The sequence below is a fragment of the Microtus ochrogaster genome, chromosome 5 (assembly GCF_000317375.1).
Source record: "Microtus ochrogaster isolate Prairie Vole_2 chromosome 5, MicOch1.0, whole genome shotgun sequence".
Taxonomy (NCBI): domain Eukaryota; kingdom Metazoa; phylum Chordata; class Mammalia; order Rodentia; family Cricetidae; genus Microtus; species Microtus ochrogaster.
This window is the reverse complement of record NC_022012.1, coordinates 65,731,204-65,754,519: the sequence shown is the minus strand read 5'-3', so window position 1 is coordinate 65,754,519 and position 23,316 is coordinate 65,731,204. Positions and strand designations below refer to the sequence as shown.

The following is a 23,316-nucleotide window of genomic DNA, read 5'->3' as shown; positions in this document are numbered from 1 at the left end:
GAAAGGTCTTTTTCTTCCCACAAGAAGGTTTCTTAAAGTGAAATTCCCACCACCCTATAAATTCCTGTTTTTAACTCTATTATTTACAAAGTACTTGAATCATTTTTTAGAATTCTACTTGATTTCGTGTAGTCCAGGTTGGCCTCAAACTCATTATGGAGATGAAACTGGCTTTGAACTGCTGATCCTCCTGTCTCTTCATTTCAATTTCGGGGATCAATAGGCTACCATACCCAACTTCACTTTCAGTTTGAAACTACGCGGAGCTCATGACCCCCTCCACCTCTACCTACAGACCACAACAGGGCTGTCTTTAGCATTGCATTTGTTTTTCATGGTATGCTGTGTACTAATTCTCTTTGGGTTCCCAAGTTTGTGTTTCATGAAACTCTGTCCATTTTCCATACTCCTTCCTGTCCTTGCAAAGCTCATAGATTCTAGTGCAATCAAAATAAACCACTGTCTGTTGTCTCTTCTGGGTATTGACAGTAACAAAGGTTCAACCTCATTCATAAGTGAAAGACAATGTTGTCTGCTATAGCTCCCCTTCTGGCACATTCATAATGTGATCTGTGATTAGTAGATACAGACAACAAAAAATTTAAGCTCATAAAAGGTGACTAGACTCCCTCCTGCTTCCAACAATCATGGACGCTTCTTCTATGACAAATGACAAGCAAATGCAGATCCCAGCATGGCGAGTTAGCTTAGGCAGCTAAGGAAATGCTGCCTTTCCCTCCAGACTTAAGAGGGACTGTGCGAGCGATCCAGGCAATAAATCAAATCTTGATTGCTTTCCGCCTGTCATTTTAAAATATTAACCTGCTGTGGTATGCAGATATTTTTATTTAATTGTAGTGTTAAATAAATCATCTTGTATAGAACATAGTTTATGTTTAATTCACACTCATCCCCGCCTGAGCAGCACATGACTTGGTGACAGTCTGATGCCTGTGGCTCTCTGTCTGCTACTACAGTTGGGTGTCTGGGAATAGATGTAGTTGACAGACACTTCAAAAGGGTCAAGGAAATCACCTCTCTGAACAACACTGTTACATTTTTCAGGGTGCTCTTGGGTTACAGGGCCTCCTGCAGTAGCACTGAGTTGAAGTGGAGAATGATGTTTGTACGTAAGTGAAGTGGCTTGAATGTGGCTTCTTTGTGTTTGAACACTTGGTCGTGAGCTGGTGGCTCCGTGGGCAAAGGCAGTGGAGCCTTTTGGAAGTGTAGCCTCACCGGAGTAGGTTCTTACAAGTGAGACTTCAAGCTTCATAACCCACCCTGCTTCCTGCTTGTGCTTGGCTCTTAACCGTGACCACAACACCCCCACCACTCTTCCTTCCTGCAAGGATGAATTCTGCTCCCCAACTGTAAACTAGAATAAACCAGTCATCTCTTAAGTTACTTCTTACGGAAGGATGCTTAAAAGAAATCCCACACTAGCTCAGAACTGAGAAATAGACAGTTATTTATGTAGGGGTAGATTCACAAATCAGAATCCTCTGCTGAAACGGAGATCAGAAGCCGAATCCCGCAGCCAAAAAAGAGAGAGGCCAGACGCATGCTCTACATTGGCATATATAGTCTAAGAGGCCACATCCCAATGGGTAGGTAACCACTGGCTGTAAGACTTCCTACAGCAACTTCTTGCCAGGCATTTGGTCCCAGCATCAAGAAGATAAGTAAATAGAACAATAGCTCATGATTTCAAGAGTTTAGGGGCTCTTTAGACATCAAGAATCATCAAGATGTTTGATCCAGAATAGCTCTGGAAGTCATATTTATAATCTTGTAGAACAGATAATATTTTATACAAGGTGAAATTTCTCCTTAAACTAACGCTTCTAATGGCACCTAGCACATTATTTTGTATATAAGGGACACTCGGGAAGTAGGTGAGGTTTGACTGATTCCTGTGAAGAGGGCGGAGCTGGCTTTCCAGTGAAGTGGGTGAGCAGAATGTCTAACCACACACTAGTCCTGCTCAGTAGCATAGTAATGGGATGCTGTTTGCCTTCTTACCACAGGCACTGTGTTGACGAGGCTTCCTGTTGACACAGTCTTTATTATGAAATGACATGATACAAAGCAGCCCGACTACAATCTTTTTTTTGTTTTGTTTTGTTTTTCGAGACAGGGTTTCTCTGTGGTTTTGGAGCCTGTCCTGGAACTACCTCTGTAGACCAGGCTGGTCTCGAACTCACAGAGATCCGCCTGCCTCTGCCTCCCGAGTGCTGGGATTAAAGGCGTGCGCCACCATCGCCCGGCTGCCCTACTACAATCTTATGACTACCTCCCCTCTAGCAAGGAGTCAACACAGAACTTTGTCTTTGTTTCAGAAATCTGGAAAAAGAAACACAAACACCAACCAACCAAACAAACAAGGGAAAATGAGGCCGGAAGGACAGATTAGAGATTCCTCTGGGAGCACCCCACTAACAGACAGATATATGAGATGCAAGGTTCTTAGTCTTGCATTTATTGTCAAATGGTCACACCTCAGCATTGCTTACTCTCTGTATCCTAATGGAGGCAGCTGTCTCTTCTCCATTTATAAGCACAAAAGATTACTCTATCATGAGGAACTAGAATCAGATGCCACACTTAATCATAAAGTGATCACCCAAGTGTTCATCAAAGAGCCAAGATGAGAGCACCTTAATTGTATAAGATCGATTCCATCTCCAAAGGACTATGATTTGCATGATCACAGCTGATCTTATGTGGTCTTTTGGAAATCAGAGATGTGTGAACTGAATGGTCCTTCGTTCTCTAGGCTTAAGCAAGGGTGTCTCTCTTTTATGCGTCTCTCTCCAAAACAGCCCACTCAGAAGCCACTTGCCATTCATATCTTCTTTAATTTTAAGTTAGCATACAAAAGATTGCATTTCTTCATGGCATTTTCATATAGACCTTGCTGTATATGTAGCCCTTTGTTCCTGTGGCTAGCCCCATCCATTCCCCCCTCTGCCTTCCTATTACACCTGCTCCATTGAACTTTTCTCTCTTTGTCCCCTTCTCTACTCCTCTCTTGTGAGATCTTCTCTCCATTTTCTGTTTCTAGCTTCATGAGCTTGCACTCACTCTCTCTCTCTCTTTCTTAAAAATTAAAATTTCTCAATTTAAGCTGTGTAAGAGAGGTAAAATTAAAATGGAAATGTCTTATAAAAATCTCCAGAGGGCATCAAAGGGCCTTTAACAGAGGAACAATTAAACTCTATAACCAAATCCAAAAATTGAACAATGACTTTGTCTCATTTACATGAGATTTGTGTTGGCTTGCCTCCTCCAGGTTAATAGCTTTTTAGAGCGGAGAGTCTGGCTGCAGGAGAAGGCACATCTGGCCATCGTCACTTATGTCGTGTATTTGGCATCACAGCAGGGAGGCTGCTTTTTAGAACTGGCTCTTCCGCAACCCATCTGAACTTCAATTTGTCCATCAACAGAACGAAAGTGATGGGCCTAGCAACCTTGCAGGTCTTCTGCGCAGCCTCTGCTCTCGTTCTGTTTCAGCAGAGTTACAGTCCGACATGCTCTGACACTCACCTGCCCTTGCTGCCAGGTAGGAACACTTTGCACATGACAATGTTGCCACTGTGTTGCCATAATTCCCAGAATCTGGATATACAGTTCTGGGTGCTTATCCCGTGCTTTCTAGGTTGTCTGGGATTTACATTATTCTTGGTGTGAAACTGGCCACTAGCGTATTTAGATTTTTTTATATGGTCCCGACATTGATGGGGGCACTTTATACACACACACACACACACACACACACACACACACACACACACTTATCATGTCTCGTCTGATTTTTAATGGATAATCTTTATAATATTAAATATGACAATACATATTTGGTGGATTGCTTTTTTCTTAGATTGCTACTGGTGACCTACATATCAAATCCCTTAGAAGTGTTTTTGCCTGGCATGCATTACATTGGCTCTTATACTGTTTTATTTCCCCTTTACTGGTCAGAACTAATTCAGGTTCTCAGACTTTCATCCCAGTCAACACCGACTAACAAAGATATCATTTATGAAAACCCAAAAAAGCCTACAAGACACGTAAACACATGGAGTTCATTCAATGAACTGATCCCTGCAAGAACAAACCCCAAGTGAGCCTCATGATACCTTCAGCTTTTTGTCTTAGGAGACTATCCCAGCCACTGTCCAAGAAATGTAGAGTCACTTTGGCTCTCTGAGATGAAAAGACAAAGCTCTAACTCTGGGAAGAACAAGGCAGCTGGAGGCCACAGGATACAGTATTGAAGAGCGCAGAACAGAAGGAGGATTCCAGTTGTCTCCTGAGGATTCCTTGAGACGTCATTTGAATGATGGCGAGGGTGTGTCTGAGATGACACCTCAAGGGTTGCTTAGGAACAGTGGATGGGACAGAAGCAACAGAGCCCAGCACCCACCCACGGCCAGTTAAGCAATTTCCCACTAAGCTGACAAAAGAGCCTAAGAATTCAAGAGTCAGTAAGCAGAGTGCACTTAAGGCTCGGGCCTTCTTAGAGAACAGCATGATTATCTAAAGCCCAATTTCAGTTCCATGTAGCAGATTTTAAAGCAAGATCCAAAGAAATAAAACTTTTCTATATAACCGATTTTCAGGACAAAGAGTAAGAGTATTTATCGAATGTCATAATACCCATTTGCAGACAAAGTGATCTTTACAATGTTGTCCAAGACACAATATAGACTTAAAGGTGTGCAAATAGAAAAACCTGCTGCAGATTGAGCAAACCTTGAAGACAAAGCTAAGCTGTGAACAGAAACTCTCAGATTGGCAGCCAAGGGCATCAAACATTTACTATAGTTATTACATAGGCTCAAAAGTTAACAGACTCTTAGGATCAATGAAAAAAAGATCCAACAAAGTAGTAGAATTCAGAATCAACAGATTAAAAAATTCAGTTACTTTCCCTACACATCATGGCAAATCCCTTGAGGAAGAAAGCAAGACAAGAAGGCCACTGACTTGACGCTAAAGAAAGACCAACAAAAACTGAGGAAGAAGCTCAACCAAGGAGGTAAAAAGGCCTTCAAGGTGGAACTGGAAAGTTATGCAGAAGTGGAAGAACACTCTGGAAGACGCAACAAATTAATAGTTGTAAAACTGGCAATGCAACCCAAACAACCAATTCCATGTAATCCCATTAAAAGAGCAATGATGCTCTTGACAGCTCTGTGAAACAATGCATGTAGCGGGCTTACTTAAGGGAGCATAGATAACTAGAAGCCAGCCGCATCTTTCAAAAACTGCTTTCCACCCTAAATGACCACTCACAAAAGCTGGACTGCTTGGAGCTTCCGGTCACAGTTAGCCCTTCCTCTCCCGTTTACTCCCGTGTCCACCACGGATTCTTTGCAGCGGGGCAGGGTTCCCTGCAGCTGGGATAATGGGGAAGCAGGGAGGAGTTAGGAGTTGGAATCTCAAGCGAGGGTCTGATGGCCCACCCATTCTTCTAGAAGCAGAGGCTCATAGGAGGGGTCGTGTGAAGGTCTCATGCACTTAGTTCAGATTTCAAGATAGGAACAGCAAGGTCATGCCCTTGGGCACAGTACCATGACACCACAGTCAAAACATGACACTGGATAAAGAGCAGAAGTGCAACCAGTAGACTGGAGTAGCATAGGACAGGATCAAACAGAACAGAGGACCCAGAAATACACACAGAAACCTTAACCTAAATGGTCCCCAACAAAGGGACCAAAACACATGCGAGATCAAAATAGCCTTTTCAAAAAGTGATGATGGTAAGGCTGGATAATTACATATAAAAGATTGTAACTTGATCAATATCACTCACCTCATATTCACATAAACTACTTTTGGAATTGAAATTTGAAGTTACTTAGAGCAGTGCTTCCCAGTCTTTCTAATGCATCCCTTTAATAAGTTCCTCATGTTCTGATGACCCTCAACCATATCGTTGCTTTCATTGCTACTTCATAATTGTAATTTCACTACTATAATAAATCATAATGTAAATATTTTTTTGGAAACAGAGGTTTTCCAAAGGGGCTGTGACTCATATTTTGGGAACTGCTATACTAAAGGAAAAGACAGTGCGCTTTAGACTAGGTAGAGACATATACAGTAAGACTCCAATAGCTCAGGAAATAAGGCAAGAATTGACATGTGAAGTTATATTACATTAAATATATTCTGCACAGTGTGGATGAAGAGATGACTCAGTGATTCAAAGCACTGGTTGCTCCTATAGAAGACCCAGGTTCAATTTCCAGCACACATATGGTGGCTCACAACCATAATCACTTCAGCTTCAGAAGCCCTCTTCTGGTCTCCACAGGCACCAGGCACATAGATGTTGCGCATACATACATGCCGTCACTCAAACATGCATATAACACAAAATAACTCTTATAAAAGATAAACAAAACATTCTGTACAGCAAAGAAAATTAAATTGAATTGAGTCAGAGCATCAAGAGACCGATAAATTCAAGAGAATTCAGGCATGTGGAATTTCCATAATTGGGGTGAGAAGCAGCAATAATCTTTACAAAAATAATGACCAGGGGTTTTTCCATATATAACAGAAAATTCAGATCTGTAATCTCAAGCAGCTCAACAAATCCTAAGCAGCAGAAACCCTAGGAAAGGGACATTATACCACATCACAATGACATCGTACAAATGAACTGAGAGAAAAACATCAAAAATAGCAGAAAGGGGGAATGCGCTTGTGCCCTACAAAAATGAGGGCCATGGGAGACTTCCTGCAGTGAACAGTGAAAACACAGACTCAATGGAATATATCTTGAAAATAATTTTACAACATGATAATCTAACCCATATGGACATGTCAATACAGGAAAAAGACAAAACACAGAAAAAAGAACAGGACATATTCCAATGTCTGCCTTCTTATCAAAACTCTCTGCACATCGAGAATATAGTGGAAGATATTTTTCCTAAATGAAGAAATAGCAGCCTCAATAAAGCCACTGCTCAGACTTGAATTAGCAAAGGCAAGAATGCTTCTTGGTAAGGTAGAAATGAGGTGGAGATATTTGCTGTGTCATTTCCATTGGATTTAATACTAGAATCTCATACAAGGCTATTAGACAATGAAAATTCTATCTGGAATTGACTCTTTCATTGTTTTACTTTGTAAAGAAAATGATAAACTGATTTTAAAATTCATATGAAAATAATGACTCAGTCTTAATGTAGTCAACATAACTTTGAAAAATGGATGAACACCACATAGCTAATGCCTTCTTAACTTAAGACGATTTAATAAGGGTTTGGTCCATCAACACTCCAAAGTCCTGAGTACAAAAAGATAAACAGAACAGAACAAAGAGTCCTGACATACAGCCACCCACACAGGCAGAGCTGAGTTTTATCAAAAGGTAAAGAAGCAATTTGGCTGAGAACAAACAATGCTTTCAAAATGACAAATACTCAAATGTTCATAGATACAACTTATACCATACTACATTTTACTTAAAAATGCATCAAGGTCTAGATGTAAACCTATAAAGCATATGCAACTAATAAATACTAAACTCTGAAAATGCCAGAATGTTTGAATAGGCACCTAATCGAAGAAGAAACACAGCATATAGGCTCAGCAATGCTTACGATTCTTAGTGGTTAGAGATTTAAACCAAATCTACAGAAGATGCTACTGTATATAACGTAGAATGCTAAGATTTATAAGATTTAAGACTTATCCTTAATAAGTACTAGAAGTTTTTCTTAGATTCAGTACTCCTATACATTTATGAGATAAATAGGAACTGGTGCTGAAATATTACACAGCAATAATAAGGTAAGAGCTAGAGATGCTTTCTAAAACTCAAAACACATATGCGGAGCGGATTGAACTCTATGGGAGAAGGGTGCATACCTCATGATTCTATCCATGGAAATTGTAGAAAATGAGGATGACCAAGTATACGATATCAGTACCCAGCCTGGCTTCTGCTAAGCACAAGGAAAGCCATTTGTGAGGCATGACAAACCTTTTAGGTGTAAGAGACAAGCTTACCACCTTGTCTGAGGTGATGATTTCACAGAAGCAGGCACAGAACAAACCTTAACTATTCACCTCTGTGCAGATTTAGCCTGTCAACGATGTCTCAGTCAAGGTATTTTAAAAGAAGTTTTGCATGTGCATCTCCCACTAAGGGTCTGGAGGCTCTAGCTGCATCCTGTCCTCAGGATGCTGCGCCAGTCCAGCTGCCTCGGCTTGGAGTTCTTTGCTTTCTTTAGTTTCCATCTCTCTCTCCCTTTGTCCTTAATCGGTTTTATTCATTTACTTGATTCCAGTAGAATCTCAATTTGTAACAACCCATTGATTTCTTGTCTTCCGTTTAAAAAGAGTTAGCGATTAGCCTGCCCCTCCCTCTGAAAAGAGACACCATCCAAACCTCATCACTCATTCCATAGTTATACAATCCCAAAGGATTCTCTAAACCAATTTCTGAACACTTTTGCATTGGTCCATATTCAAGCAAGTAACAACAAAACCCCACACCTCACTTGTTAAACACTTAAACAGATCCAAGATGGCTTACTTAGCAGGTAAAGGGAATGCTATAGACTTAGGCTCCTTAGTGCCTTTGTACCAGATAATAACTAAAATTTTCTCACCCCTAAAAGAATTACAGAAAGGAAAGAATCTTGGACAGAAAAACGATTTCTTGCTGTTAGGTGTAAGATGCTAGAGTTGATAAATAAATGTCCACTTAGAGAGTGAAAAGTCATGAAGTTGTTACCAGCCATTTCCTCTGGAGTGGTCTACTCTCATACCAGGAGGGATGGGCCAAGTGGTGCCCAAATAGCTCTCCTGTCCTTGGTCACAAATTTTCAGAGCTAGTGCAATGCTTGTCCAACTCATGGCTTCCTTGCTCTGAGGAGTCACATCCCAAGCCACAGACTACACAGTAGACACATCCAAGCTCACCCAGTGCTGCTCTTACTGTGGACCATTGTGTGCACACCTTCACGCATTTCACAAGAGTAAACAAAACACATTTTCCCCCACTGCAGGTTTCCCTGAGCTCCGCCTAATGTTTACAGGACTCAAACACGATGCTGGCTTCTTTAGCCTTCACGAGCCTGTCTTGAGGTCATTCTCAAACACCCTTTGTCCCTGTGACAGCTTGAGAGTGCGTACTTACAAGTAAAACCGCTCATCCCACACGGGATTCAAGTTTCCAAAGATGGTTTTTGTTCTTCTTTTGTTTTTGCCAACTTGAACTGTCACGTAAGGGTCACTGGATCCAGTTTTGTCTTTTGCCTGCAAGCCTTGTGCAGAAACCACTGAAATGAATCAGAAATAACTGACAATGCTTCCAGAAACAAAGCAGTTAGAGAAAATATTTTCTGTCAATTTGTCCTGAGTTTGCAGATCCATCTTGACCACTCTCATGCTTGCAACCCACAAGCCGCCATAAACATCTATAACAGAATATGCATATTGACTGGACTGTCTTCCCTTGTCCTTTCTCCTGTTGAGCACTGACCACTGTGTGTGCCTACCACTTTCCCTTTGTCCATCTGTTGATGGATATTAGATGCTGGGAATTGTGCTGCAGATAGCACAAAGTAAGGCTATTTCCTTAAGATTGTGGTTTGAATTCTTTGAGGCATATACTCCGTAGTGGGGCTATTGGAGAATGCGGTAATTCCATTTTGAGTTTTTATAGGATTCTTGTTGTTCTGCACAATAGTGGTATTAATTTATATCCATCCCCCTCTCCACTGTACAGGGCTCCTTTCCCTCCACATTCTGACCCACACTTATTTTATGCATATTTGGATGGTAAACATTCTAATGCATGAGGAAGTAGCTCACTGTGGAGATCTGAACTTCCCCAATAATCAGTGGTATTGAACAGTCTTTTCATGTACTGTTAGCTAGGTATAAATCTCATCTTGATAAATGTTGACTCAAGTCTTTGGTAAGTTATTAAATAGAAACTCATAACTAAACACTGTCACTTCCCACAGCAGGCATGATCTTTGAAGACATTGTGTTAAGTGAAAGGACCTGATACAAAATGATGTCATTTCTAAAACAAGACTACAACCACAGCACCATGTGCAAAAGCTGTTAAGGTCTGAGAGAAAGATAACAGTGTGTGTGTGTGTGTGTGTGTGTGTGTGTGTGTATACCAAATTTATGATTTGCTAGGAGGAGCATATTTCAAGAGGCATGTCACATATCAACTCAACTACAGCAAATGCCATGCACCACATCCTTGAAACACAGAATGGGTGGCACAAGGGCACAAGCTTTCAGGACAAAGTGATGATGATACCACATACTTGGTGAATTTAACCACTCTGAACTCTATTCATATTTCAAAACACCATGCTGTACATGACTAGAAACATAGATTTATAGCTGTAAATTTAAAAAAAAAATTAGCCTGTTGATAGGGCACAATTTAGGTAGGTGGGGAAAACTAAACTGAATGCTGGAAGAAAGGGAGCAGAGTCAGGAGAAGCCATGTAGCCCTGCTGAAGACAGACATGGGAACTTTACCTGGATGAATAGAAATGGGTTAAATTAATATGTAGGAGTTAGCCAATAAGAAACTAGAGATAATGGGCCAAGTAGTGATTTAAATAATATTATTTCTGTGTTATTATTTCAGGGCTGAGAAGCCAGGAACCAACAAGTGGCCTCCTCAAACAAGGTTACATGAACCATATGCAAAAAAGTTGTTTAGCAAAACTCAAATTTATGTGATTTTAAAATTTAATGTGTTTGGTATGAGGATAGATTAGTGTAATCTAATGAAGAAAGTTATCTTTATTTTATTATATAACAAACTGAAAGTTTGCTCTATGCTATTTGTTATTATATAACAAATTATATATAATATAACAAATTATTATTTGTTATTATATATTTTGTTTTTATATAACAAAATGAAAGATTGCTCTATGTTTCTGGTTTGGCTTGTTTTACATATATGGGTGTTTTCCAGCATGTATGTATGTATGTCACATGTGTGCAGTGCTCATAGAGGTGAGAAATGGCATCAGATCCTCTGGAACTCAGGTGCCCTGCAAGAGCAGCAAGTGCTCATAAGCACCAACCTATCTCTCCAGCATGTGTTACTATCATGCAAAGGACCAACTTTAGAGTTTAATCTAAAGAATTTAAACCATGAATGGTCTTTACTTTTGGATTAGGTGGATGAGTGTGTAGTTAGCTATTGAAATGATTCTCCTTAAAGAAGCTCAATAAAACTGACCCTCAGCAAGGAGATCATTGACTCCACTGGCATTATTCAGTAGGAGGCAATTGAAAAGCTCATTTTTGAAATCTTTAGGGTATTAATGAGTAAAGTAGGAGAATACAGACTGAAATTATTCTAATTATCCTTTATATATTTGAGAAAATTGAAGTAACATTGACAAGATTAAAAAAACTTATTAGTTTACCTTTAATTTTATTTTTACTAATGGTAATTCCTGAGACACATAAATAGCCTCGATAAGAAATAAAACACATAAGAGATGTATTCTACCTGTAATGGTTATTTTTGCTGACCATTTAGAGGTCCCATCCAGCACGCTCTGCTTGGCAGCCTTGGTGTGCTGCGCAAAATCCTCCTTGGAGATCTGGAACATTTCCTGAATGACTTCAAACACCTCTGGCCTATTTCGTTCTCTTATTTTCATTCTTTCCTTCATGGCTGTGATGATGGTCAGGGTCTTGTCCTCGGCACCATGTTTCGAGCTCTTCTCTGCTGCTCCTGCAATAGAAAACCAGAGGCTGTGTGGCTGTTCAGAAGTCACTCTGTGACGGTTCAAAAGGAGAAGCACGAGTATCCAAGATGTAGTTTTCAGGAGCTGGGACAGATATTCCGTTAAATATCAGGAGAATGAGTCACTGCACTGAGAACAATTAGTGCTCGTTAGTGCTCTTGGCAACTGAGTGAACTTCTGTCACCCATCCAGCCACGATACTGGGATAAATAACAAGTTCTATAAGTAATTGCATTTAAAGAAATTCAAAATAAGACGAAGGATGCATGAAATCAGTCAGGTGTGTCACATAACACATGCACATATTCAATGACTCTTAACGAAACAAAACTAGATTGGATGTAAGGGGTATATTTCCCTGGGAAACCAATAAGCTAGAGCTCGTCCAGTTTATTCTGAGTGATTGAATCCACTTTCTGGGTATTCTGTGCTTCCCAAGTACCTCTGGCCATGGAGCATTCCCCAGACACCATGTCTGTGGCCCACAGCTTCTGTATACACCACAAGTATCCTTACTGCTGCGTGTGACCTCCTGGGATGTGAGTGTCTACATGTGTGTATATGCCTGTGTCATGGCACACATGGAGATGTCAGAGTCAGGTCCTGGGGATTTAACTTGCACTGACAGTGTTGGTGGAAAAGCACCTTTATCTGCTCTGCCGTCTAAGTCAACAGCCCTCAAAACGTCTTTAATTGAGAAGATTAAAAGAGAATGCATGCCTCTTTAAAGACCTTTCCAAATACCCTTACTCATCTGTTACAGCATGCCCTCGAACAGCTGCATATCTGTAAATTATGTGCCATTAAGTAATTAAGCATGTTTGTAATTTACCAGTAACAGCTTGACTACATAGTGTATAATTCTTACTTAGTAAAATATAGTTAGGTTGGTCGGGGCGGCTGCACTAACAGGCATATTTGGCTTCCAGTATTGAAATGTTCCTTAAGTGTCTGAGATGGGTAGAAAGCACCTACAAGTTTCAAGGTGCCTGGAGATATTTGCCTAGTGAGTTACAATAAGACTTCCAAAGGGATAGGAGCAGCTTGAAGATGCTCATTTCCCACCCTCATAGCCCAAAGGTTAAGGTCATGGCCACTGGTTAGTCCAGAGCCTCTGGGAAAGAACGCTCCAGTCCTGTGATGTGAAGGGCCCTAGACTTAAGCTTCTAACACAGCAAATGCTCACAGAAGCAGCAACTGCCAGATTCAAAGCTAAGATGCCAAGAGAGTTCTTGTCCCAAGGTGTCAAATCTCTGACAATTAACTTTGAAATCTCTCGCACCTCTTCCTTTGATGCTCTCGTTGTGTTTCTGCTTGAGTATGTGCTGAACAGTCAGAGCCGGGAACCGAGACTGCCAATTTGGGGAGGGAAGACTGGCAGACACTTATGTTTAAGCCCCTTATCTGTCATTTCCAGAGAAGATATGTAGCTTAGAGATTTTTCTGTGTTTACATTTTGTTTCTGAAGAGCTTCCATCAGAGTTTCAGACACGAATTCCTAATTAATTTGGCAGCTGATCCTCAAGCCCTTCCCATGGCTCTGTTGTTCATCAGACCCACGTCTTAATTTTCCAATCAGACTGTTTCCTTTAAATTGCTGCGATTTGTCACAAGTTTCCAGTCCCTTTGGGCTTGTTCTGTTTATTTCAAAGTAATCAGTGATAACCGCAGATAAGCATTTATGCAAGTCTTTCAAAGTCCTCAGGTCGCTTCCTGAAGCAGTGATCATCCGCAGTAGCTGAGATCAGAGGAAACGCACCACTGCGAAGTCACCAGTGAGGTGCTACCCAGATGCAGCCTTCATCGTCCCCTTTCAGACCACTCATGGGGCAGTGTGGTCACATACAATACAGCAGGTAGAGAAGTCAGCTTAGACAGAGGAGAGCATCCTCCAGTCGGTGAGAGTTCAACTTGACACAGGAGGACACGCAAGGAAACGCGCTTCTTTCTCCATAATTTCACAGGACTATCAACCAGAGCCTCTCATTTTCTTCATTTTGTAAATCTACTATTTGAATGATGTAAGTTTTGATGTGAAATTCATAACTTTCTATTTTACAATTTAGCATTTTTCCAAGTAAGCATGTCTGCCTGCCTCTCTCTCCCCCATCTCTTTTGCTCACCATTTCTTTCACTCCAGCACTGTTCATGTATGTATTCTTGTGTGCTTATATATTTATTAATATTTATACACACATATAAAATTTCAACATTCTCAGTTCCCAGCAACAGGTGTCCTAACCAGGTCTGCGCTGCTCAGGATTCTCACCTCAGTACACTGTCTTCTACTCTCAGAACAGAGTTTTAGTTTCTCCTTAGCTGCGAACACAGCCCTCTAACATCTAACAGTCATGTTGTCTGTCCTTCACTACAGAAAACAAAGGCGACAAGCCCCATCTGTAACATTAGCACTGTCACCTGGTAACCACTCAACCACCCCTTGTGTGTTTGCCACTTACATGTGACCCACTTACCTGTGTGGATGTCTGCATCCCTATCTGGTAGGACAAATGCTCTATTAGAGGTATAGCCTAGCATCCAGCACATGGTATAGACAATAGCGTGTTTACTAGATACAGAAGCCACACACATTCTTGAAGGAATTAAAGGTAAAAAGACAATTATAATCAATTCAACAAATCACCCTCTTCTAGCAGACTATGCTATGGGCCATAATACTGGAGGGAGTGCTTCCTGCCATGCAAAATAATTGAAGGGCTGAAGAATACAGTTATGAAGTGCAAACATCTGGCCCTTGGCTTCCAGTTAGGAATTCACAGAAAACGAGGACTGTGTGCCTGTCATCAGAAAGTCGAGCCTGCCAAACCTGAACTTAAGGGCCTACACAGCACATCAGACAGTCGGCTTGCATCTGTCTTGCATAAAGGCTTGCACCTAACTACACACAGAAGCAATGGGTTAAGATCACTTGGCAATAAAGTACAAGGGCATGTAGTTAGCAATGTTTGGGGTAAAGGGAACAACCCAGGGTAAGCCCCCACCTGCCAGTTACTAGCGGATGTGTTCTGAATGCTTGTGCCCCACAAATGTGAGCACTGAGGCCTAACCACCAATGTGGCAGTGTCAGGCAGGATGTAGAGGGGGCGATGGTTTCAGGATAATAGGAAAGTGCTGAGGGCCAAGCCCTGGTGAATGGAACTTAGTGCCCTTATAGAAGAGGGCAAGGGAGTCCCTTTCCCCTTATCCTTGTGGAGCACAGAGAATCAGTAACTGGCAGGGGAACAAATGTTGGGGGTGACTGGGGGCTGATTCAGTGAGAAGTGAGGTTCTGATATTCAGCATCCATCTAGATTATGGTGATTTGCTTCCAAATGGACCAGAACAGCGGCATGGCATTTCCCTTCCTCCCTCCCTCCTTTCCTTTCTTCCTCCTTCCTTCCATTTCTTTTTAGACAGGGTCTGATTTCCCAGGCTGACGTTGAATTTGCTATGTAGCTGATGCTGCTCCTGAACTCTGATCCTCCTATCTCTGCATCCTGGGTGCTGGTGGGCACATCATGCCATGCTTGGTTTTATGAAGCACAAGGTACTGTGCCTTTGGACTTTGATTATTGCTAAGCAAGCATTCTACCAACTGATCTTCACCCCAACCCTCACAGTTACTTCTTCACCCTAACCCTTAGTTGTCTCATCCATAAGCAAAAGGGAACAATGGGTAGTATCTCTTTTAAGGAGGTTAGGTGAGGATTAAGCAAGTAGGTAGAGTAATAAATAATGAGAGTTATCATCATCTAATGATGATTAAATGTAGGATTTTTGAAAGTCAAACAGGTAGAGATCAGAGCCATCTATCAAAGCATTTCATGCTAACGAGGAATTTCAGGACTCTGAGCTCCATCATGACTGTGAAGCACCCATGAACAGTACCGTATCAAGTACCATCCAAGGGCTACTGTTTCCGTTGCTGTTAGCCAGTTGGGGTCAATACAGGGCTTAGAAACAAATGACGCTAAAGTCCAAAGACACTGGAAAAATTAGTTTGTTTGTTTGATAGTGTTTAGACACGCAGAAGTCCTTACATGCACTTGAGGTTAGCAGACTAGGTAGCAATGGGTTAACACGGGAGGAAAGTGCATAGAGTATCAGGACTGAGGCATGTGAGCACCGCTTTTGCTCTCTGCGTTTTCTAGCATAGAAACGTGTCTTTCCCTGTGACACCATGTGGGTGGTCCTCTTTGGATGCCTGTTTTCTTTCCAGGGAATCCTGTAGGTGGGCACAAAGTTGACATCTTCCCACCCTTCCCATCAGCTGCTTTATATCTGAGATAACCCCAGCCCTCCTTGATTCACTTGCCTTCAGTCTCTTGGTGGAACAGACCTGTGACTCCCCCAGAGCCCACCTCCTCCTCAAAGACTCAAAGCTTTGTAACCCACGGTTCTTGCAAACAAAGGCCTGGATAACTGGAGGAGCTGTGGTGTGATGGAGCATCTCTCCCGTCCCTGTAGGTGGCTCCGTGAGGAAAATGGGGACATGTGGGTTGGGGGCCCTCTCCCCCGAGGAACAGTCACCTCTTGCAGAAGTGATTTGACTGTGAGTGGATCTGCCTCCAAAACCAAGCCAAACCCCAAGTTCCCCTGCAGTGCTGGCTCTGCCTGTTCAGACCCCACTGCAGTCAAGTATCCTTATCAGCAAATGCAATCTTATAAGATGAGTTTGAGAAACGTGTTCACTAAAAAAAAAATAAAACATCGGGATGAGTTACTGTATCTCACGGGTAATTTTTTGAAATTTCCCGATTAGTCTAGAGTAACGAATTATCTTAATCATTTAAATCAATAATTTTAAAATGCAGTCAGTTTCAAATATGTCAAGGAATACTTCAGGGAGAGATTGAAGAAGTAAAGATGCGTTTTAGTTTTTTAAAAAAATCATATATAGTTTCTTTACATCCGACTCAGAAATTAAAGAAAATAGAACAACACATGAAATACTTTAAACATGGATTTCTTTCTGCTTAGTTTCTCCCTTACATAACCTCTGACACCCAGGAAGTTAGCTGTGCACACAGTTCACACTGCTGTTGGAAGCTGTTGAAGTTAGCTGTGCACACAGTTCACACTGCTGTTGGAAGCTGCCTCGAGTCCCTACTGCTCCTCTATGACGTCTCTCTGTGGGATCTAAACGTGCCCCCAGGCTATCATCTCTGACCTTGTTCTCTCTTGTCCGGCTGCAATGAGATGGACAGGTTTTTCATTATTTTGCCTAAGCACAGACAAAAACAAGGTCACTGGGCAAAGCACCAGAACTCTGATGAGGGGCCACTGTTTCTTCAGGAAGTAGAATTATCACTCCGCTCTAGCCTGCAGTTCTTCAAGATGTTGTAGGTGGCTTGAGTTTGTTTTTATTTATAGGTTCTTTCAAAATCACTTTTGTTTTTATTTATAGGTTCTTTTAAAACCACTATATAATGGGCTAGATATCATTATGACATTTTAAGGTTTAGCATGTGTTTCTGTGTGTGTGTTTGTGTGTGTGTGTGTGTGTGTTGTGTGAGCATGTGAATGTAGGTACCTACAGAGGCCAAAAGAGGGCGTCAGCTCTCCTGGAACTGGAGTTATGGGCAGTTAGGAGCCGCTCTGTGTGGGTATTAGGAACCAGGCTCAGATCTTTTGCAAGAGCAGTGACACTTATTGGCACTCGACATCGTTAAACTAAGGGTGTTTATGTGGCTCGCTCCCCTCATCTCTGCCATCTTCTTTTCCCCCATCTCTGCTTGTAGTCTCCCTCTTACAGACTCCTTTCCTTGTTTATGACCCGTTTGACCCACCCCTTTCTTCCTCATTACTTATCACTACCTCTCTTGGTCTCCTTTCTAGATTTTTGGGCTTTACTCTCCCGTCCCACTGTTTGCATGCATACTTCAGAGGCTAGGATCTGCTAGCGGGGAGGAGAGGACTCTCAGATTTTTCTAGTCTCTGCTGCTCCACTTTTGTTGTTGATTCCATACATACAGCACAGTCTGTTCTGATGTTCAGACATCATCAACTAAACTCAGAAAACAGAACCCTGGGGAGTCTTAGGAATGCTCTCCATGTTCTTCTCCATAAAGTCAAGTGCTTTGGAATAATAGGCTCTACAAAAGAAGTGAAGAACCTGTCCTCCAGCCAGGGCCCATGGCGACCACATGCTCCTTGTTCACAAGGAACTGGCAGCTGCTATCTTCACCGTGGAGGGACTGAAGAGTGCACACAAGCCCTGAGCTCCGTGCACAGCCCAGCTCAGGGATGCCGCAGCTGGATGAGACCAAAGGGCAGTAATTCTCCTTTCATTCCAGTACTGTCCACCACAAACATAGTCACTATTTCTGGAACAGCACTGAAGGCTAACCGGGAAGTGTAGCCAGCTGGGCCTGTTGCCCACTTAATCTTTGTGATGTCTGGCTAGGTCTGGGGTGGAGGCTAGACAAATGTGAAAACGTTGTAAACCAGAAAATGAAAGTTTGTGAGATTTATTGATTTTTTTTTTCTTCAGGGAAATAGACTTTCCATCTAAAGTTTTTCTCAATGTTGCAACCTTTTCTCTTTTCCCGAACTTTTTTCTAGATCCTAGGACAAATTCAGCAACATACAATTCTGTAAGGACACTTCTATGTGTCTTAATCTTGACACAGCATGGTGACCATGCCATGGACATGACTATGATTCTGTTGACTTTTCCTTTCCTGCTTTAAGAGAGGTGGGTAAGCTATTTATTTTAAGTGAAAATTATGAATCCTAGATAATTTTCTTATAAACTATTCATAAATGCTGCTCATCAATCAGCACTTGAAGGCTTAAAGATTATCTATTTGTTTTAAACCACCTTTTATTACAAAAGGCTTGAAGTTTTATGTCCATCCATCCAAGCGCCAATCAGACAAGCTTCAACAAATTGTCAAGGTGTCCACATACATACACATACATACTCTCTCTCTGTGTGTGTCTCTGTGTCTCTGTGTCTCTGTCTCTCTCTCTCTCTCTCTCTCTCTCTCTCTCTCTCTCTCTCTCTCTCTCTCTCTCATACAGTTCTTGACAGGACGCTGGACTCTCTGAACTCAGTAGTCCACAGGGCTCTTCAATCTACTCATCTAGTGTCTCCAGCTATGTATGGCTGTACAGAAAGATGATCAGTCATTTCAGGCTACTTAAAAGTTTATGTGTATGAGTGTTTGGCCTATATGTTTATATGTATGCCATATATATGTCTGGCACCCACAGGGGTCAGAGGGTATCAGGTACCCTGGCACTGTAGTTATAGATGACTATGAGACACGATGTGGATGCTGGAACTCAAACCTGCGTCCTCTACAAGAACAGTCACCATTGAATATCACCAAGCCATCCCTTTAGTATCCCCTTCTTCTGCCCAACTGTTTGTCACAGTCATTTTTATGCCTTTATCAATTGTTTATCCCACATTTATTAAGCATATCTGGGGCTTACATGTGTGTTAAGTTATAGAGAAGTAAAGATTATTTACCTTCTTCCAAGACTAAATTCCCTACCCAAGGGGAATGCTCAATATATGCAACCTATCTGATGGTCTCAAAATATTGTGGCTGCAAACGTTGGTAATGGATCACGGAAGGAGAGAATCAATATCCAATTTGCAAACAACAGAAATAGCCAGGTCTTATTAATGCTGTGAATTTAAAGGGGCTTGTATTAGGATACAGAAGTGTGGCATAGCATCAGTCGGGGAGACAGAAGACATACCTCACAAGACCTGCTTGCTGAACACTTACAACAGACTCTCTGATCTTATCTGATATTTGGACTTCTGAAGAATGAGTATGGGCTAAACAAATCTTTTGTGGGACGCTGGGACTACTTAGTTTAGAGTCCAGCATTATGCACAGATTTTTATTGCTTTTATATTTGCATATTTTCTACATTGTGAGGACAATCAAAGAAAATATTTTAAACCAGGCAGAATGGCTCACACCTGCAATCTTGGCACTTGAGAGGCAAATATCAACACAGACAAACACTGACTTCTTGGTTGAAACAACAAAGAGACTTTTCTTAAGAAAAGACCACTGACTTTGGAGGGAGAATTTCAAATTCTCTTGTTAATTCTTATAGCAAACTTTGATACTAAGCACATATATTTGCAGAACTTCATTATGACCAGTATAAAAATGTTGATTTTATGGAAATATTAAACAGGGTTACTAAGGAAGGGATTCCCACATCTACCTTATCATTATATGATATTTTTGATTCTTCTAACTTTTCTAGTTTCCATGTAAGTTCATGTTTTTTTAATATACGTGAAGGGCTTTGTACTAACTCACAATTCCAGGCTATAGCCCACTCAATCAGAGAAGTGAAGTCACAGCACCTTCAGTTAAAGAGCAGAGAGAAATGAATACACTTAAGCATGGCTCCCACCTTACTTGAGAATGTTTAATTAAATTTCTCTACTCTTACACAGTTCATGGTTCCCTGCCTAGGGAATGGTGCTGCCTGTTGTGGGCTGGCCTCTCCCACATTAGTTGCTCCCAAAAGTATACACATGATGGACAGATTTAATTATGAGATTGACACAGCCTAGGATGCCCTGGGAAGAGAGTCTCAATGATGACTTATTTGTATTAGGTAGGCCTTGGGTATGTCTATGGGGTATTGTCTTAATTAATATAAGTTCATCTTAATGAATAACTTCAGTGACAATTTTAATTATATTATTTACTCAATAGCAATAAGATAAATATTAATAATAAATACTGATTTAAAAATAGAACAGAACATGGAAATTTTTCTAGAGTTTAATGAATGGGGCAATCTCTACTCTGAGAGACAGAAAAAAAATCCCATTTTCTTTTTTGGTGTGATCCAAACTACTTTATTTTTTTTCTAATAAATTCAAGACATTTATTGTTAGATGGCAATACTTCCTATATTCTGATATTGACTTTTCCTTTCCTGCTTTAAGAGAGGTGGGTAAGCTATTTATTTTGTGGGGGAAGTGAAAATTATGAATCCTTGATAATTTTCTTATAAACTATTCATAAATGCTGCTCATTAATTAGCATTTCAAGGCTTAAAGATTATCTATTAATTAAACTTCTCTTAAAGCAGGAAAGGAAAAGACATTTCTCATATTCTTATTTATCAAAATGTCTGTTTATAATTCATTTTTAAACATGGGGATTAAATTTTAAAGATTTTATTCTTAATTTTATGTGTATGTTTATGTGTGTATGTGTGTGTGTGTGTGTGTGTGTGTGTGTGTGTATGCATATGGAGGTCAGAAGAGGTGGTGGCCCCCTTGGACCTGGAGTTACAGATGGTTGTGAGCCACCCAGTGTGGATGCTGGAGTCAAACTCAGATCCTCTGGAAAAGGGAGAACATTTTCTTAACTGCTAAATCATCTTTCTGATGTGGGAGTCCCCTCTGTATGCTGTGAATACCATTGGTTAATAAAGAAACTGCCTTGGCCTGTTGATAGGGTAGAACTTAGATAGTGGGGTAAACTAAACTGAATGCTGGGAGAAAGGAGACAGAGTCAGAGAGAAGCCATGGAGCCCCACCAGAGACAGACAGACAGAACTTTAGCCAGTAAGCCACAACCATGCGGCGATACACAGATTAATAGAAATGGGTTAAATTAATATGTAAGAGTTAGCCAATAAGAAGCTAGAGCTAATGGGCCAAGCAATGATTTAAATAATTTAGTTTCTGTATGGTTATTTCAGTGCTGAGCAGTCAGGAGAGAAACAAGTGGCCTCCCTCTAACAACATCTCTCCATTTCCAATATTAAATTTTAATAATAATGTTTTATAATTAAATTAAATGAATAACATTGAAACATTCCTTCTTTTAAGAGATCATTTCTAATCTCTTTTTCAAAGAAGGAGTTGTGCTTGGCAATACACACCTATAACCCCAGCACATAAGATAACAGAGGCAGGATAATAAGAAATCCAAGGTCAACCTCAGCTACATAGAGAATTCCAAACCAGCCTTGGTTGCATGAGATTCTGCCTCAAAGTTTATTTTACAAGTGAGTGAGAAAAGAAAAGTTTTGTTACAAGTGTTACAAGTGAATTGTTTATCCTTAACATTGCTTTATTCTGATCGGATTGTGTTGGGGGAAAGTATAAGAGGAAGCTCCATGTTCTTTACTGACTGCAGCTAGCCAGCTGTCACCAAAGCTCTCATCAGCCTGACACTTTCTTCTGCTTCATTCAATTCCAGGCAATCCAAGAATCTTACCCCAACTGTATTCATATAAAAAAACAAGTAGAAGGAACAGACAGTATGTTGCCATGAAAAGGTATTGTATTACAAACCAATATTCACACATAAATAGATTTCTTTGATAAAGTTTGTCAAAGAAAATTCCCGAATAACATTCAGGGGTACAGAGCCCACTTATACACAGTCAAGAGTACAGAGGGCAGATATTTCTGGATCTGCTGTCTGATAAATAAGTTTTTAGCAACAAAAAAATTAAGCTAAATAGTAATAAAAATCATAGTGAGTTGTGTCTATTCAGAAGTATCAAAGGATAAAGAGCCTATCAACTTATGGCCTAGAGTATACCTAGAGATAGCATAGACTAACTTCATGTAGCCTTCTCAATAAATCTCTGGGGCAAATTTTATTAGCCATATTCATTCACATATTCAGGAAAACAAATTTGTGGGTGATGGAGGAGGGTCACTGTCTATGTGTTACTTTCATTGGTTAATAAAGAAACTGCCTTGGCTTTTGATAGGACATCAGCTTAGATAGGCAGAGTAGACAGAACAGAATGCTGGAAGAAAGAAGGCAGTGAGTCAGTAGCCATGATTCTCCGACCCCAGACGGATGTAGGCTAGAATCCTTCCCTGTAAGCTACCACCTCGTGGTGCTACACAGATTATTAGAAATGGTTTAATCAAGATGTGAGAGTTAGCCAATAAGAGGCTACAGTTAATGGGCCAGGCAGTATTTAAAAGAATACAGTTTCCATGTAATTATTTTCGGGTAAAGCTAGCTGGGAGTCAGACGGTGGGAAGCAGCCCGCCGCTCCTACTACATGTGGGAAATTAAGAAAATACTACTAGGGTCATATGCCTAGATACATTTACCTTTAACATTCTAAAACAGGAGCCCCATTTCCAACATCCATACAGGGAGTGCAGAAGAATACCCCATCAGGGAGCAACAGATAGAATGGGAAAAGCATCTCATAGCTCTAATGTCAGAAGTGTGTCCTGACAGCAGCTTAAGTAACATTATATCTGGGGACATCACAGAACTGTTAGCAGAACAGACTGGAGGTCACTTTGAGGGTCTACCCTACCTGAGGATACTGATGCTGTTTCAGCTTGACAACTCCCTCTAAGGATTCCAGCCGTGTCTAATTCCTACTTCAATCCTGTGGGGATGCCCTAGTTAGTTTTCATTGTCTCCTTGATACAATCTAGAGTCACCTGGGAAAAGGAAACTTCTGTTGAAGAACTGCCTCAATCATCTTGGTCTATGGACATATTGGTGAAGGACTGTGTTCATGGTTAACTGATATAGGAGTGCCAAGCCCACTTTGG

At 41.0% G+C, this 23,316-nt stretch overlaps 1 protein-coding gene across 3 annotated transcripts in view; it reads right to left on the bottom strand.

Annotated features, from left to right (window-relative positions):
* Unc13c (unc-13 homolog C) overlaps positions 1–23,316 on the bottom strand; it is a 462,492-nt gene that overhangs the window by 257,629 nt on the left and 181,547 nt on the right. For all 3 annotated transcript variants that reach the window (XM_013346384.2, XM_026778986.1, XM_005347631.3), the window contains exons 9-10: positions 11,534–11,761; positions 9,170–9,311 (exon numbers count right to left, since the gene is read on the bottom strand). In XM_013346384.2, coding sequence (XP_013201838.1) covers positions 9,170–9,311; positions 11,534–11,761 — 370 coding nt within the window. The remainder of the gene's footprint in view (positions 1–9,169; positions 9,312–11,533; positions 11,762–23,316) is intronic.